This window comes from Pan troglodytes, chromosome 4 (assembly GCF_028858775.2).
Source record: "Pan troglodytes isolate AG18354 chromosome 4, NHGRI_mPanTro3-v2.0_pri, whole genome shotgun sequence".
NCBI classification, from domain to species: Eukaryota; Metazoa; Chordata; class Mammalia; order Primates; family Hominidae; genus Pan; species Pan troglodytes.
In genome coordinates, this window is record NC_072402.2 from 107063747 (window position 1) to 107078103 (window position 14357).

General features: G+C 35.9%; 1 protein-coding gene across 1 annotated transcript in view; it reads right to left on the minus strand.

The window, feature by feature from the left end:
* PJA2 (praja ring finger ubiquitin ligase 2) overlaps window positions 1-14357 on the minus strand; it is a 71317-nt gene that overhangs the window by 9267 nt on the left and 47693 nt on the right. The window contains exon 7 of the mRNA XM_526975.7: window positions 8233-8344. Within this exon, the coding sequence (XP_526975.2) occupies window positions 8233-8344 (112 nt within the window). The remainder of the gene's footprint in view (window positions 1-8232; window positions 8345-14357) is intronic.

Sequence of the window (14357 nt, forward strand, 5' to 3'; positions counted from 1 at the left end):
CCAGGGGCTGGAGAGATGGGAAAATGGGGAGTTACTGTTTACAGCAATGTGAATACACTTGATTACACTGAACTGTACACTTTAAAAAACTGTAGCAATAGTAAATTTTATGTTATGTTTATTTTACCATAATAAAAGAAAATGAACAAGCCAGGTTTCCCATATAGAAGAAGAATTCTGCCTGATAGCTTAGCTAACACTCTATTCTTCTGGATGGCAAACCTAATATTTATACATGCCTAAGGTCCTACCATAGATATTCCCAAAAAGAATTTGAGATGACTTATAATAGGGATTACAACTTGCCTTGGGCCAAGCCCAAAGCAAAATCAGGACTGAAAAAGGAAAAAGCAAAACGGTTCACAAAGAGTTAATCAACATAGTTAATATTATTGAACACCAAATTTGACTCTGGATATGCAGAGAAACACTGCAAAAAGAAAGAAACACTGTTCCAGTAATTGAATTATTGCTTCTCAGCTCCAAATACACCTTTCATTTCTGCCCTTTGAAAACAGATTTGGGCCTTTTAAATATTTTTCCTTTTGTTAGCTGACATGATTTTAAGTTTTGTCAGTAGAAGGTGCTGGAGAGACACAAGGAAAGGACTTTGCTTCATGGTTCCCTTGGGCTTGCCCCTGCAGTGTGCCAGGCTTCCCTGTGCACAGATGGCTTCTCCAGCATCAGACTCCTCCAGTGTGGGTGGCTTCTCCAGTGCCTGGCTCTTGAAGCACATGCCGCTTATCCAGTAACTGGTAATTACAGGACAAGGTTGCCAGCAGCTTCTCCTTGTACTCATCTTAGGTGGTTCTGCAGCAGAGTACCTAGGGGCTTGGTCACATCACTGTGAAGTTTCTCTTGCCCCAGAGGGCAGATTTTTGCCATGTTCCAGAAGGCAAATTTCCAGCAAGTTCTGCCAGCACAGTACCATAAATACTCCTCCATAAGCCATGGCTGTGTCCTTCCCAATAAGGTCTGGCTCTCAGCCTTAGACAGGAGGGAAGAAGAGTGCTCTATCTCAGCCCTAAAGCTGTTTCTTAAATCTGCTAATCCTATATTCTTTAGAGTTTGCTTTACTTCCTATTAGCCAATCCCTTGGTATTCTAAACTTCCGTTGCAGTTAATATTTACAGTAAATTTTCCCTGTTCAAATTACTGTATTTCTCTCTCTTGGGACTGAACTCAGACTGGTATAGAATTCATATTAAGAGTGGTCCCGGGACACAGAACTGGCAAGAAAAGGATTTGGGGGTTGGTTTGGTTACACCTGTTGAGCTTGAGCTCAGTGCTGAGCTCCTTGCCAATGAGAATGGGATGCTATTAATCCATAGTCTGTAGTGGCATCACAATTAATCAAGATATCACTGTGGTTGACAGTGATGAAGGTCCAACTGAAGCATGTGTCTTGAAAGCCCAGATAGCTGCTATACTTGATCTTACGGCAACAGTGATCTAACTGTAAAAATCGTGATGTGAGATGGATTATTAAGAGTGCCCTTGTGCACTTACAGAAAAAAATTACAAACTCAGGTCTCTTAAACCTCACAATAGGGTATGAGAGCCAGAAAGCATCCACGACAGCCCTAAAAGATGCTCTTGCTCCTAAAAATCAAACACAGAATGTAATTGTGTGGATTGCTAAATGAAAATTAGAGTTGACTTCTTAGTCTCATCAAATTTCTCAAAAGTTTTACCATTGATTGGTTAAGGAATAAGATTCTGAAACCTGGAATGAAGACATCTGGCTGAACTCTGAGGAAACTGATAACTTTGAATCCCCAAGTCACTCTGAGCCTCCTGTTACCAGTAGAAATAGTGTGCCCTCCACAGACTAGGCTTCCTCTGCTTGAAAACCCTGTGATAATCTCACCTGGAGTGTGAATCTCTTACTGCTTTCATGCCCAACAGTAAAGTTACCAGAACTACAGCAGACAAAAAAAGAAAGAATTGAAGATATAAACAGTGTAGGTCTGGGTTACTGTACCAAGTAAAGAATCCTAACCAGCTGAGTGAGCTTCTGGCTGAGGGCAGGGAAAATATGACTGGGTCATGGAAGAAGGAAGTTATAGCTATCATTCACAGTCTCATGAGCAAATACAGAACAAGGATTAGTAATTTTGCATATTTTATGTGCTTGTTTTATGTATGTGCTTATTTATATATGTTAACAGTTTACTTTTCCTCTTTCCCATTTCTATTTCAATATGCCAGTTGTTGGAAGTTAAATTTGCAATTTAGTCTTTATATAAGAGAATATTCAGTGTTACTATGAATGTGTGGAGTAATGCATAACTAGTGATGGATACAATGCCTCTTGGAACTAGCCATCTGCTCATTCTGGGGAATGGGTGAAACTTCATTTGTAGTAAGTAATAGCTGTATTTTGTTGGGTGGAAATACAATTCTATTGATGGATGGAAATTTAAATGTGCATTGAAAGGTATATATGGAAGCCAAGTTATCAAAGTGCTGGAATGTTCCATTTATGGAATTATTGCTCCACAAATCCAAATTCACTATTGTGTCGGCTCTGTGAAAATCTGGGCTGTTTAAATACTTTCCCTCCTAACAGCTGGCATGATGCTAAGCTTTGTTCACAGAGGATGTTGAAGAACACTGCTGGAGGAAAGGGCCTTCCTTCTGTCCCAGTGTGCTTGCTTGACAGAGCACACTGGGACTAGAGTGATGTTCGTGGCTTTCTCTAGCACTAGACTCAGTGCACACAGCTTCTCTAGCAGCCAGTTCCTGTAATGCACTTAGTAGGCGGCAGCCTCCCCCAGCATCCATGCTGGACAGTTCTGCAGCACAGCGCTTCCAGTTAGACACCTTCCTATGAATAGCTTTCCTCAGCACCCTAAGAGAGCTGACTTCCAGCAAGTTTCACCAGCACATACCCAAGTGACTTCTCTCTCATACAGCAAGCCACAGCTGTGCCATTTCCATCAAGGTGACCTCAGCCCTGAGATGGACTAGGGACTCTTCCTTGGGTTGTCCTAGCTTTGCCTGACAGGTGGTGGCTGCTCCTTATATGCGCTTTCCCCATATTCTTTGTAATTATCTTTATTTCCTCCTAGCCAATCCCTTGTTACTCTACTTCTTTGTTCTAGTTTAGAATTCTTTATATTGAACTTTCCCAGTGCAAGATAGGAAATGGAAGGTAAGATCCTGTTATCAGTCCCTTTCCTTCTCACATAGCTATAATTATGAATCTCCTCCAATTCCCCATATGTACTACTCAAGATAGAACCTGCTTGAAAGAACTCATTTGTGCTACACATAAACAGAAATAAAGGATGTTATTTATAGTAACTTTCATTTGGGGAGGTTATTCCAGGCTAATTATGCTTTGATATATGTTTGTCTCAATGGGTTCATTATCTCTTTCTAATGATTATCTACATATTTGCAGTGCTAGTAACACCTGAAATTTCATATATGTAAAAATAATTTATTGCCTTGGTACTGTCATATATTCAAGATGATCCAGGATCACTTATAAGCAACACAAGCAAAAGATAGCCTTTTAAGCCACTAGTATAAAAACCTATAAAAATTAAAAAAAAAAAAACTATCTATACCTTTAGGCAGTACAATGTATTTACAATAGTTAGTCGAAGAGGCAGAAAGACAACTAGCCTAAATCACCCTATCTAGAATACATGTAGGTTTAAAGTAGCATAATCCTTTATCAGCATAAAATTTTGTTCTAAAGAATAAAATACAATTCAGTTTTTAAAGAATGAAGATAGTAATACCGATTCTGAATGATCACCACTGAATCCAGATTTGTTCACTGATTACACCAGTTAGTTGACTATTGATTTGAATAAACCTATATGAATATACTATTTACTGAGAGCTTCCCAATACAACCAAGTATTTTGCTAAAGGCTTTAACACAATCTCACAATAACCCATCAGGTAGATTTTATTATTCCCATTTTGTAAATGAAGACGCTAAAGCTCAGAGAGGTTAAGTGAATTGTCCAAGGTCACACAGCCTAACTCTTTAACACAAAAGCCCACCTTCTAAACCTCCACATTATAGCCTTCCTAGTGCCTACACCTGGGTGTATACAGGTGCTATTGTGAGTATGTAAAGACTTTACAGGGGCCTGTGGGTATGGACAGCCTTAAGATAATCAGTTTCAATAAGCTTTCATAGGTAAAATCTTTCTTCGAACTGATCCACATAAGAATGCACCTGCAGTATAACATGCTGGTTCTCTGTTCTAACATTCTGTTTATACTTGCCTTTCTTCCACTTTATAAATAAAAGCATACTTCTTACCCACTCACAGGGACAATCTGAAGTACTGAGGTAGAACTGAACTCTAATGACTAAGTAACAAATCTTTTGGGTGGCTTCCAATCCTTTGCTTAAAAAAAAAAAAAAAAAAACGGAAGGAATCTAAAGAATATCTAGACAAGTTGATGTGATTCTGGGCAAATATCTCAAAAGAATTCAGTGACAATGCCATAATAAACTCCTTCCATTCCTATTAATTTATTTAGGCGAACAACGTTTTTCAACCTTACATTCATAAGATGAAAATCAGAAGTAAATTTATGCTGAAATATGTCTCATTCCGGTAATAAATAAAATTCACTCATAACTGGGAAAGGAAAATGCCTCCATCTCATTAGATTCACTTCCTACAAAACACTTACCAAAATTCATAATTTATTTTTGATTATTTGGATACTATTAATTGTAACTCAATTTAACCACTTTTTATATTAAAAATTTTAAACATTTTTCTAGCGAAGAAGTATGATAAAGTAACTAATACTACCTAGATTTATGCTGAAAAATTTTAGATGTCAACATAAATGTGCAAGGGGATTTTTTCAAAATCCATTTTGAAAAGTAGAAAAGTTTCAAAAGGTTAAAGACGTTTAAGGTTTTACCCTCTCCTCACTCAAATTAGAGACACAGATATAAGGAGACAAATACATACTGCCAGTATTTTCACCAAAAGCCACTACCTGAAAACAATGACCAATCTAGTATTGGAAAAATAACAGAAATGAAAGCAACTACTTCCAAAAAGTTACAGGGCTGCTTGAGAAACAAAGTTTTTGTTTCATTTAAAGAGTGTTAGTGTTAAATATAAAAGAAATAATCATAAATTATTTTTGTTTCATTTTAAAAAATGATTAAATAAATGCATACTGAACACAGAAAAACAGATTTCTGGAGAGTGACAGGAAGACAACTGTATTGATTTTCTAGGAGTGAAACATCTCAATCAAATTCAAATAAATTGAATCAGAGCACTAAAATGTGAAGAAGCTGATAAGCTTTAGAGGAGAGAGATACTTAAAGCCATTAAACAGCGGCAGAAGTATAGACTGGTAGGAATAATGCCACTGAGTTCACTATTGGTAGAAGCCAACAATGTTTGAGACTGTAAGCTCTTGCTTGCCTTTTGTCTTAGTTCACTGCTAGTGCCTTTACCTAGCATGACCTCTCAAGACCAGTCTCTCTGGCTCTTCTTTCAAGATGCCAAATGTCACATTCCCCACTAGTAATAAATACTAAAACATTTTATTCTCAACACTTCTTTTTAAAGTTATCTCCATATTGTAGGAAATCATAAACCACTAGCATAAAATGAAAGACTAAATGTTGTGAAATCAGACCCTAGAACAGATCACTCAAAGAGTTATTTAGTACAAGGAAATGAGTGATCCTTAATCTTTATGTATTTCTGATGCAAGTTACCATGCTACACCATTATTTCTTATGTGTCAGAATTTGCCAAGGCAGGTTAAATAATTTGGCAAAAATCCTAATTGTATCCTATCTCATGATGTTCTTTCTGACTTTTTTCCTAGTATAGAGTATTTCTGCTATGGTTACTTTGAGAAAAACACTCACCACAAAGCGTAATTGAAAGCAATCTCCATGGACAGTTACATATGTAAAAAAAGTGATGACAAAGCAGAGCTAGCATAAATGTACATGAACATGTATATGCATGCATGTGTGTGCACAGATGGACAGATATCTAATATCTATAGATATCTATATTAGATATCTATATATTAGATACCTATAATATCTATAGATATCTATATATTGATATCGATAATATCTATAGATATCTATATATTGATATCGATAATATCTATATATTGATATCGATAATATCTATAGATATCTATATATTGATATCGATAATATCTATAGATATCTATATATTGATATCGATAATATCTATAGATATCTATATATTGATATCGATAATATCTATAGATATCTATATATTGATATCGATAATATCTATAGATATCTATATATTGATATCGATAATATCTATAGATATCTATATATTGATATCGATAATATCTATAGATATCTATATATTGATATCGATAATATCTATAGATATCTATATATTGATATCGATAATATCTATAGATATCTATATATTGATATCGATAATATCTATAGATATCTATATATTGATATCGATAATATCTATAGATATCTATATATTGATATCGATAATATCTATAGATATCTATATATTGATATCGATAATATCTATAGATATCTATATATTGATATCGATAATATCTATAGATATCTATATATTGATATCGATAATATCTATAGATATCTATATATTGATATCGATAATATCTATAGATATCTATATATTAGATATCGATAATATCTATAGATATCTATATATTAGATATCGATAATATCTATAGATATCTATATATTAGATATCTATAAATATCTATAGATATCTATAATATCTATAGATATCTATATATTAGATATCTATAATATCTATAGATATCTATATATTAGATATCTATAATATCTATAGATATCTATATATTAGATATCTATAATATCTATAGATATCTATATATTAGATATCTATATCGATATTAGATATCGATACCTAATATCGATATCGATATTAGATATATTAGATATGTTATATATCTAATATATAATATACAATATATTAGAGATCATTTAAAGACAAATTTATCTAATAGATATATCTAATATATATTATATATTAGAGAGAGGTAATATATTATATATATAAATATATTATTAAATATATCGATATTAGATAGGTACCTGCTATCTAACTTGTCAATCTAAACTAGACTTTCTGGCTGGGCATGGTGACTCATGTCTATAATCCCAGTGCCATGGGAGGCCAAAGTGGGAGGATTGCTTCAGGGCAAGAGTTTGAGACCAGCCTGGGTAACATAATTGGACCCTATCTCTACCAAAAAACCCCACAAAAAACCGAAACCAGGTCTGATGGCCCATATCTGTAGTCCCCGCTACCTGGGACAGGCTAAGGTGGGCTGATTGCTTGAGCCCAGGAGTTCAGGGCTGTAGTAAGCTATGACTGCACCACTGCACTCCAGCTTGGGTGACAGAGTGAGATCTCGTCTCAAAAATAAATAAATACACAAACTGGACTTTCTAATCTCAGAAAATTTAAAGACAAAATATATTATAATGCTCCTAAAAGTTCTTGCCAATTTTTTGTTCTCTCATCTGTGGCTCATTCACCAGTCATTTCTGTACCTATATTTTGGAAATCACTTTGGAAATAGTGATTTAAAAGGACTTCTTTTAATGAAATCCACTGGTACAGTAGTAGTTCCCAAACATGAAAATACTTGGGCTTTGAACTTAGGCAAATACATTTAAGAACAGGTTTTTCTGTTTTAGTTAAATAATGAAAAGAAGGCAAGAGAAACTTAGGCAGCAAATATGCCCCACTTATTAAAGTGTGTATATGTTTGCTGGGATAAGGAGGAGCAAATTTCCTAACTGCATTAGGCAGCCGGATAGTATTTGGAAGCCATGAGAAAAAAAGAGATTTGTAATATATCCTTAGCTTCAACTGCATTTCACAAATACACCTGTGCGTGTGTATATAAGATATTCACTCTCATACTTGTATAATTCAATAGAGAAAAAAGTATATTTTCTAAATGTAAGCAAAACATTTTCCATTCTGCAGTAAAAACTGAGAAATACTGAAATTTAAGGCAAACTAGCAGGACATCAAGTATAATTTGTATGCACATACTGGTGACAATTATTATTCAATAACTGTTACTAAACTGATGGGAAAAAGATTCACCTTTTCTTAAGAGTAGTCTAAAAATCACTTTAAACCTTTATCATTTTGTATCCCATCAACTTATATATGGAGATCAGAGTTATGAACATACCTCCATAGCCTGGGCTAAGCGTTCTTCTAGTGCCATGTAGGTAAGGAACTGAGGATCCACATATGAAATAGCTTCGGCAACTCCTAGTCCATCTGCAAAGCCATCAAATAGGCTGAAAAAAATAAAAAATAAAAAACAGAAAAAACTCACCACTATGATTTGGGAAATCTTATGCTGAGGACATAATTATATTAGCATACTGACAAGCCGACAAACATGCTGTGAACAGAAGACCTTAAAATATTTCAATACCAACTTGAAGGGTTAGGGGCAGGAGGGACCCAACAGAAAAGTGAAGTGCTAAAGATGAGTAGTTAAGATACAACTACCTCATCCAACAGGCTGCCAAACTCAATGCACAAAGTTTGTAGAAAAATTCTCTTTTGTGTTTCTAGCTCTAACTCTAGAGACTGCTTAAAGGTACAGGTTGAGCATCCCAAATCTGAAAATCTGAAATCCAAAATGTGCCAATGAGTATTTCCTTTGTACATCATACTGGCACTCAAAAAGTTTCAGATTTTGAACCATTTTAGATTTTGAATTTTCAAATTTGGGATGCTCAACTGGAAGTATATGTAAATATTCCAAAATCTAGGAAAAGAATCCCAAATCCCAAACACTTCTGGTACCAAACATTTCAGGTGAGGGATATAGTACATTTCCCCACCCGATTATTTCCCACATATTTCTCCTTCTGTTTTTCAGTTTCCAATCTGCATGTAGGTGAGAATATGATAAAGAAAATAACTATATTTATTTTAATTCTATCATTACTCACGGCTTTTTTCTTTTTCCATTTTGTAATGCTTAATAACCCTGGATTTTAAAATATTTTATTATTTCAAGCCTTTCTCATTAATCTGTCTTCTTCTAAGATTAGGCCACCTCCATTATTATACAGCTTGAAAAATATCTAGCTCCTAACTGCTCATTTTTAATTATAATTTTCTCTAAAAAACCATTAAGCTCCTAGAAGAAAAACATGTCTCACTTTGGTCCTACTCTCCTTCCTCCACCCCTGAACATATCGAGATTCCTCCTTTTCCTCTAGTCTTGGAAATACTACGTATTTCAAAATTTGAAAACCGTTAAGTATGTCCTTGGTCCTCTTTTCTCTAATCTTGCTCCCTTGGAAATTGTTAATATATTCAAGCCCATTTTCTTCAATTATCCTCTCTGCAGGTAATTCCTAAATCTCTACCTAATTCCTAAACTTCCCCTGAAGCTCTTGACCTACATTTCTAGTTGTCTGGGGGCACCCTGAGTAGATGTACTCCTACCACCTCTTAAGTCCAAGATATCCAAAACTGAGCTTTTGTCTAAAGACAAACTAAACTTGTTGACTTCCATATCCTATTTGAATATCACAGTCCTAAACATCCACAAACAACCTAGCTCAAAAACAGTTTTGATGTCAACCCATGTGCCGTAATTAAAATTACCCATCTGTTGCCAAGAGACACAGAAATGGTTCTTGAAAAGAGTAATGTTATAGTTTAGCAGTATCTGGAAATCAAGTATCACATGATACAAAGCAACAGACATGCACATATAATCACAGATTTTGGAATTAATATTAAGAATTACTGAATCCATCCACCCTTGAAATACTGAAACTCCCTCATCTAGCAGTAAGATGTAGTACAAAGAGAAAGAGCCTGTAACTGACTCTTCCTTCATCTATAAAACAAATTAAATGAGTAGGTGTGCAAAGGTGCCTGGCACAGAGATGGCACTACAGTAGACATTCAAGTAACAGAAGAAACATTCCTTCCATGCAGAAAATACACTGCTTTCTAAGGTGGTATGTACCAGTGCGGGAGAGCACTACTAGAAGTTTAAAACATATGAAGTATTCCTACTTGTAACTTTTGCTCTGTTGCTGTAATTCTGCCTGCTGAAACAACATAAATTGTGTCTTCCTTCTCTTTGCAAAAAAACTTCAAACGATTGAAGACAACTATCTCCCAATGATTCTTTTCTTCTCCAGGCTAAGCAAATCTAGACACTCAAAGCATAATATCAGGTTGTAATTTGGCCCCTACAAATAATCAGTTAAAAATTCTAAGATCATGTACTTGGCAGTCACCATGGTAATAACTGTTTCAGGCTGGGTGTGGTGGCTGTAATCCCTGTTGGGAACAGGCCCTCCCAAAATCTGGCCATAAACTGGCCCCAAAACTGGCCATAAACAAAATCTCTGCAGCACTATGACATGTTCATGATGGCCATGATGGCCATAATGCCCATGCTAGAAGGTTGTGGGTTTACCGTTTACAGGAATGAGGGCAAGGAACACCTGGCCCGCCCAGGGAGGGAAACCGCTTAAAGGCGTTCTTAAACCACAAACAACAGCACGTGCCTTAAGGACATGCTTCTGCTGCAGATAACTAGCCCAACCCATCCCTTTATTTTGGCCCATCCCTTCGTTTCCCATAAGGGATACTTTTAGTTAATCTATTATTTACAGAAACAATGCTAATGACTGGCTTGCTGTTAATAAATATGTGGGTAAATCTTTGTTTGGGGCTCTCAGCTCTGAAGGCTGTGAGACCCCTGATTTCCCATTTCACACCTCTATATTTCTGTGTGTGTGTCTTTAATTGCTCTAGCGCCGCTGGGTTAGGGTCTCCCCAGCCAAGCGGGTCTCAGCAAATCCCAGCACTTTGGGAGGCCGAGGTGGGCGGATCACTTTGAGCTCAGGAGTTCAAGACCAGCCTGGGCAACACGGTGAAAGCCCGTATCTACAAAAAATACAAATATTAGCCAGGCATTGGTAGCTCATGCTTGTAGTCTCAGCTACTTGGGAGGCTGAGGCTGGAGAATCACTTGAGCCTGGGAAGCAGAGGTTGCAGTGAGTCAAGTTTGCGCCACTGCACTCCAGCCGGGGTGACAGAATGAGACTCTGTCTCAAAAAAAAACATAAAACAAAAAACAAAAAATTGTTTCAGACAAGAACCACTAATAGATGCTAAAACTAGTGGATGGAAGTTTGATAGTTTAAAAAGAAACAGGTTATTTACAGTCTCAAAGTATCTTCACGCTAGAAGCCTATTGACTATAGCTGACCCTTGAACAGGGGCTTGAGCTGGGTAGGTGGGTACCCTTAAACTCAGTTTTTTTTTCCACCTCTGCCACCTCTGAGATAGCAAGACCAATCCCTCCTCTTCCTCCTCAGCTTACTACTCAATATGAAGACAGCAAGGATGAAGACCTTTATGATGATCTACTTCCACTTAATGAAGAATAAATATATTTTCTCTTTTTATGATTTTCTTAACATTTTCTTTTCTCCAGCTTGCTTTGTTGTAAGAATACAGTATATAATACATATCACATACAAAATATGTGGCAATCAACTGTTTATTTTATTACAAGGCTTCTGGTCAACAATGGGCTATCAGTAGTTAACCTTCTGAAGAGTCAAAAGTTACGCTTGGATTTTCTAGTGCACAGGGATCAGCACCCCTAACCCCTGTGTTGTTCAAGGGTCAGCTGTATTAAAGGATAAATGACAACTGTAAAGAAATCTGAAAGATAACACCATAACCAAATCAAATTTTATATCACCAGTAATGGGTTGGTTTGACACCATGTGTTTTCTGATATGTACTGCAAAGGACAAAACACCACTTCCAGGGTGTTTCTGCTAAAAATTCACAACTCAAATCTATTCATGACAGACAAATACAACCTAAGGGACATTCTAAAAAATAAATGACCTGTATTTTTTAAAAATGTCAGGGTTATGAAAAACAAAGACTGAGGAAATGTCCACATTAAAAGAGACTAAAGAAACTTGTTAACTAAATACAATGAAAGATCTAATACAAAGATTAGACCAGAAAAAAATTTCTCTAACAGCACTGGTGGAACAACTACGAACATTTAAATAAGGTTTGTAGATTATATAATATTGTATCAGCATTAATTTGCTGACTTTGACAATTTTACTGTGTTATATAACAAAATGGTCTTGGATGTCAGAAATTCATTCTAGAATAATTACAAGTAAAGAAAGGGACATCATGCCTGCAACTTACTCATAAGTGGGTCAGAAAAAAACCTTACTATAAGTATAAAGAAAGGAAAGACAGAATGGTAACACAAACGTGGTTTTAAAATGTTAACATTTAGGAAATCTTAGTAAAGGATATATGAGGATTTTTGTACTATTTTTGCCATTTTTCTGTAAGTATAAAATTATATCAAAATTATTTTTAAATTCTATTAAGCCACAGTTATATCCACACAGAATTAACTTCTCACAATCTTATTAGATTAATAAAAACTCAATTTCTTACAGGAAGACAGAGGAGTTAAGGAGTTATCAAAGAATAAACAAATGGTAGAGTTGGGATTTGTCTGTATCTAAAACGATGATCTCTCTGTGTCACTTCCTACCACACCAAGCTATCAGGTACTCTTGAGTATTTTGAACTCTAATGCAACTTCAATGAAAACAAGTAAACAAACTTGATAGAGGACTTTTTCCATTTTCCTTTAAACTAAATTAAGGAACCAAAAGGCTTCACTTTTTTCTAAGCAGTGGCAAAACAAAAAAAAAATGTGCCAAAGTTTGACTTTAGAGACAAGAACTGCTGCTCTTTGCCATAGCTTTCCCCACAGCATGCTATTTTAATATGGAAATGAAACCACATTTTCACCTTATCAACCTTTAGACGCTGCCACATAAATTAATATAGTACCACATAAGCAAATAATGAGGTGTTGATATAGAGCAACCTTCAAAATTTGTGTCTTAAAATTAATGCTAAAATGTTTTCTATAATTAAAAAAAAACTACTTTGAAGCTCTGGACATTTCGGGGCCACTAGTAAGGTTTCTAAAACCTTAACACAACAGCCATATCTAGAAAGATCATCAGTGAATTCGAACCTAAAGTAACAGTTTCTCAAATTTAAGTTCAAATTATATTCAGAGGCTGGGCATGGTGGCTCACACCTGTAATCCCAGCACTTTGGGAGGCCGAGGAGGGTGGATCACTTGAGGTCAGGAATTCGAGACCAGCCTGGGCAACATGGTGAAACCCTGTCTGTACTGAATATACACAAATTAGCCGGGTGTGGTGGCAGGCGCCTGTAATCCCAGCTACTTGGGAGGCTGGGGCAGGAAAATCACTTGAACCCGGGAGGCAGAAGTTGCAGTGAGCCGAGATCACACCACTGCACTTCAGCCTGAGCAACAGAACGAGACTCCATCTCAAACAAACAAACAAATTATATTCAGTAAAGACTTCCATTATTCCTTCAAATATTTAGGTAAAACAACCCTTTTGGAAGTATTTGGAAATAGGTATCCATACCTTGAAAAATACTACATATCTCAGCAATGTCACCTCCAATTATTTGTCCTAAAGGAAAAACCAGAAGTATAGAACAAGTTTTATACTTGTTCTATATGGAGGATGGGGAAGAAAAGTTCACTGCACTATTTCAATGAGTCAATAATCTGTTAAATCTTAGTGCCCCTATAGGAAGGAGCATCTTCATAATGGAGCTGTAAAAAATTATTTTTAGAGTCTTGAAAATGTGTAACAGAAAACATTCCTTCATATGTAACCGTAATTGCCTCCCAACATGCATAGATGATGCTAAACAGATGATTCTTTCAACTGCTGAACACTTTGAGGAATTACTTTGCATAATGGAGACAGAAGACTTCTGAATTAATAAGGAGTGCAGTAAAAAGGTAATGGGGAGACATAGAGACGGAGGAAAAGAGAGACGTATCAAGATCAGCAAGACTGGGACTAGGTAAAGCCACTTATTCTCCATAATGCATGGGAAACCAGAAAATGTGTTTTAGAGTATGAGAATGTTTAAGGTAGAATTACAAATTGCATGGCTGCAATGAAATCCCATTTCTACTTCCCCAAAATGGTGATAAAAGTCTGTTCTCCACACATTTTTTTCCCCCTTGGGGAGTAAGAATAGGAAAAGGCAAGGAAGATCTCAAGAAGATGTTCAGTTTCCCATCTGGAACAATCTGGAGAAGTACAGAGAAGTAGCTAGCACACACAGAAAGAGAAATTAAAGACACAAAAGAGGACTTAAAACATATGTTCTGGAAAACTGAAGAGATATCAGGAGATATAAATGAGT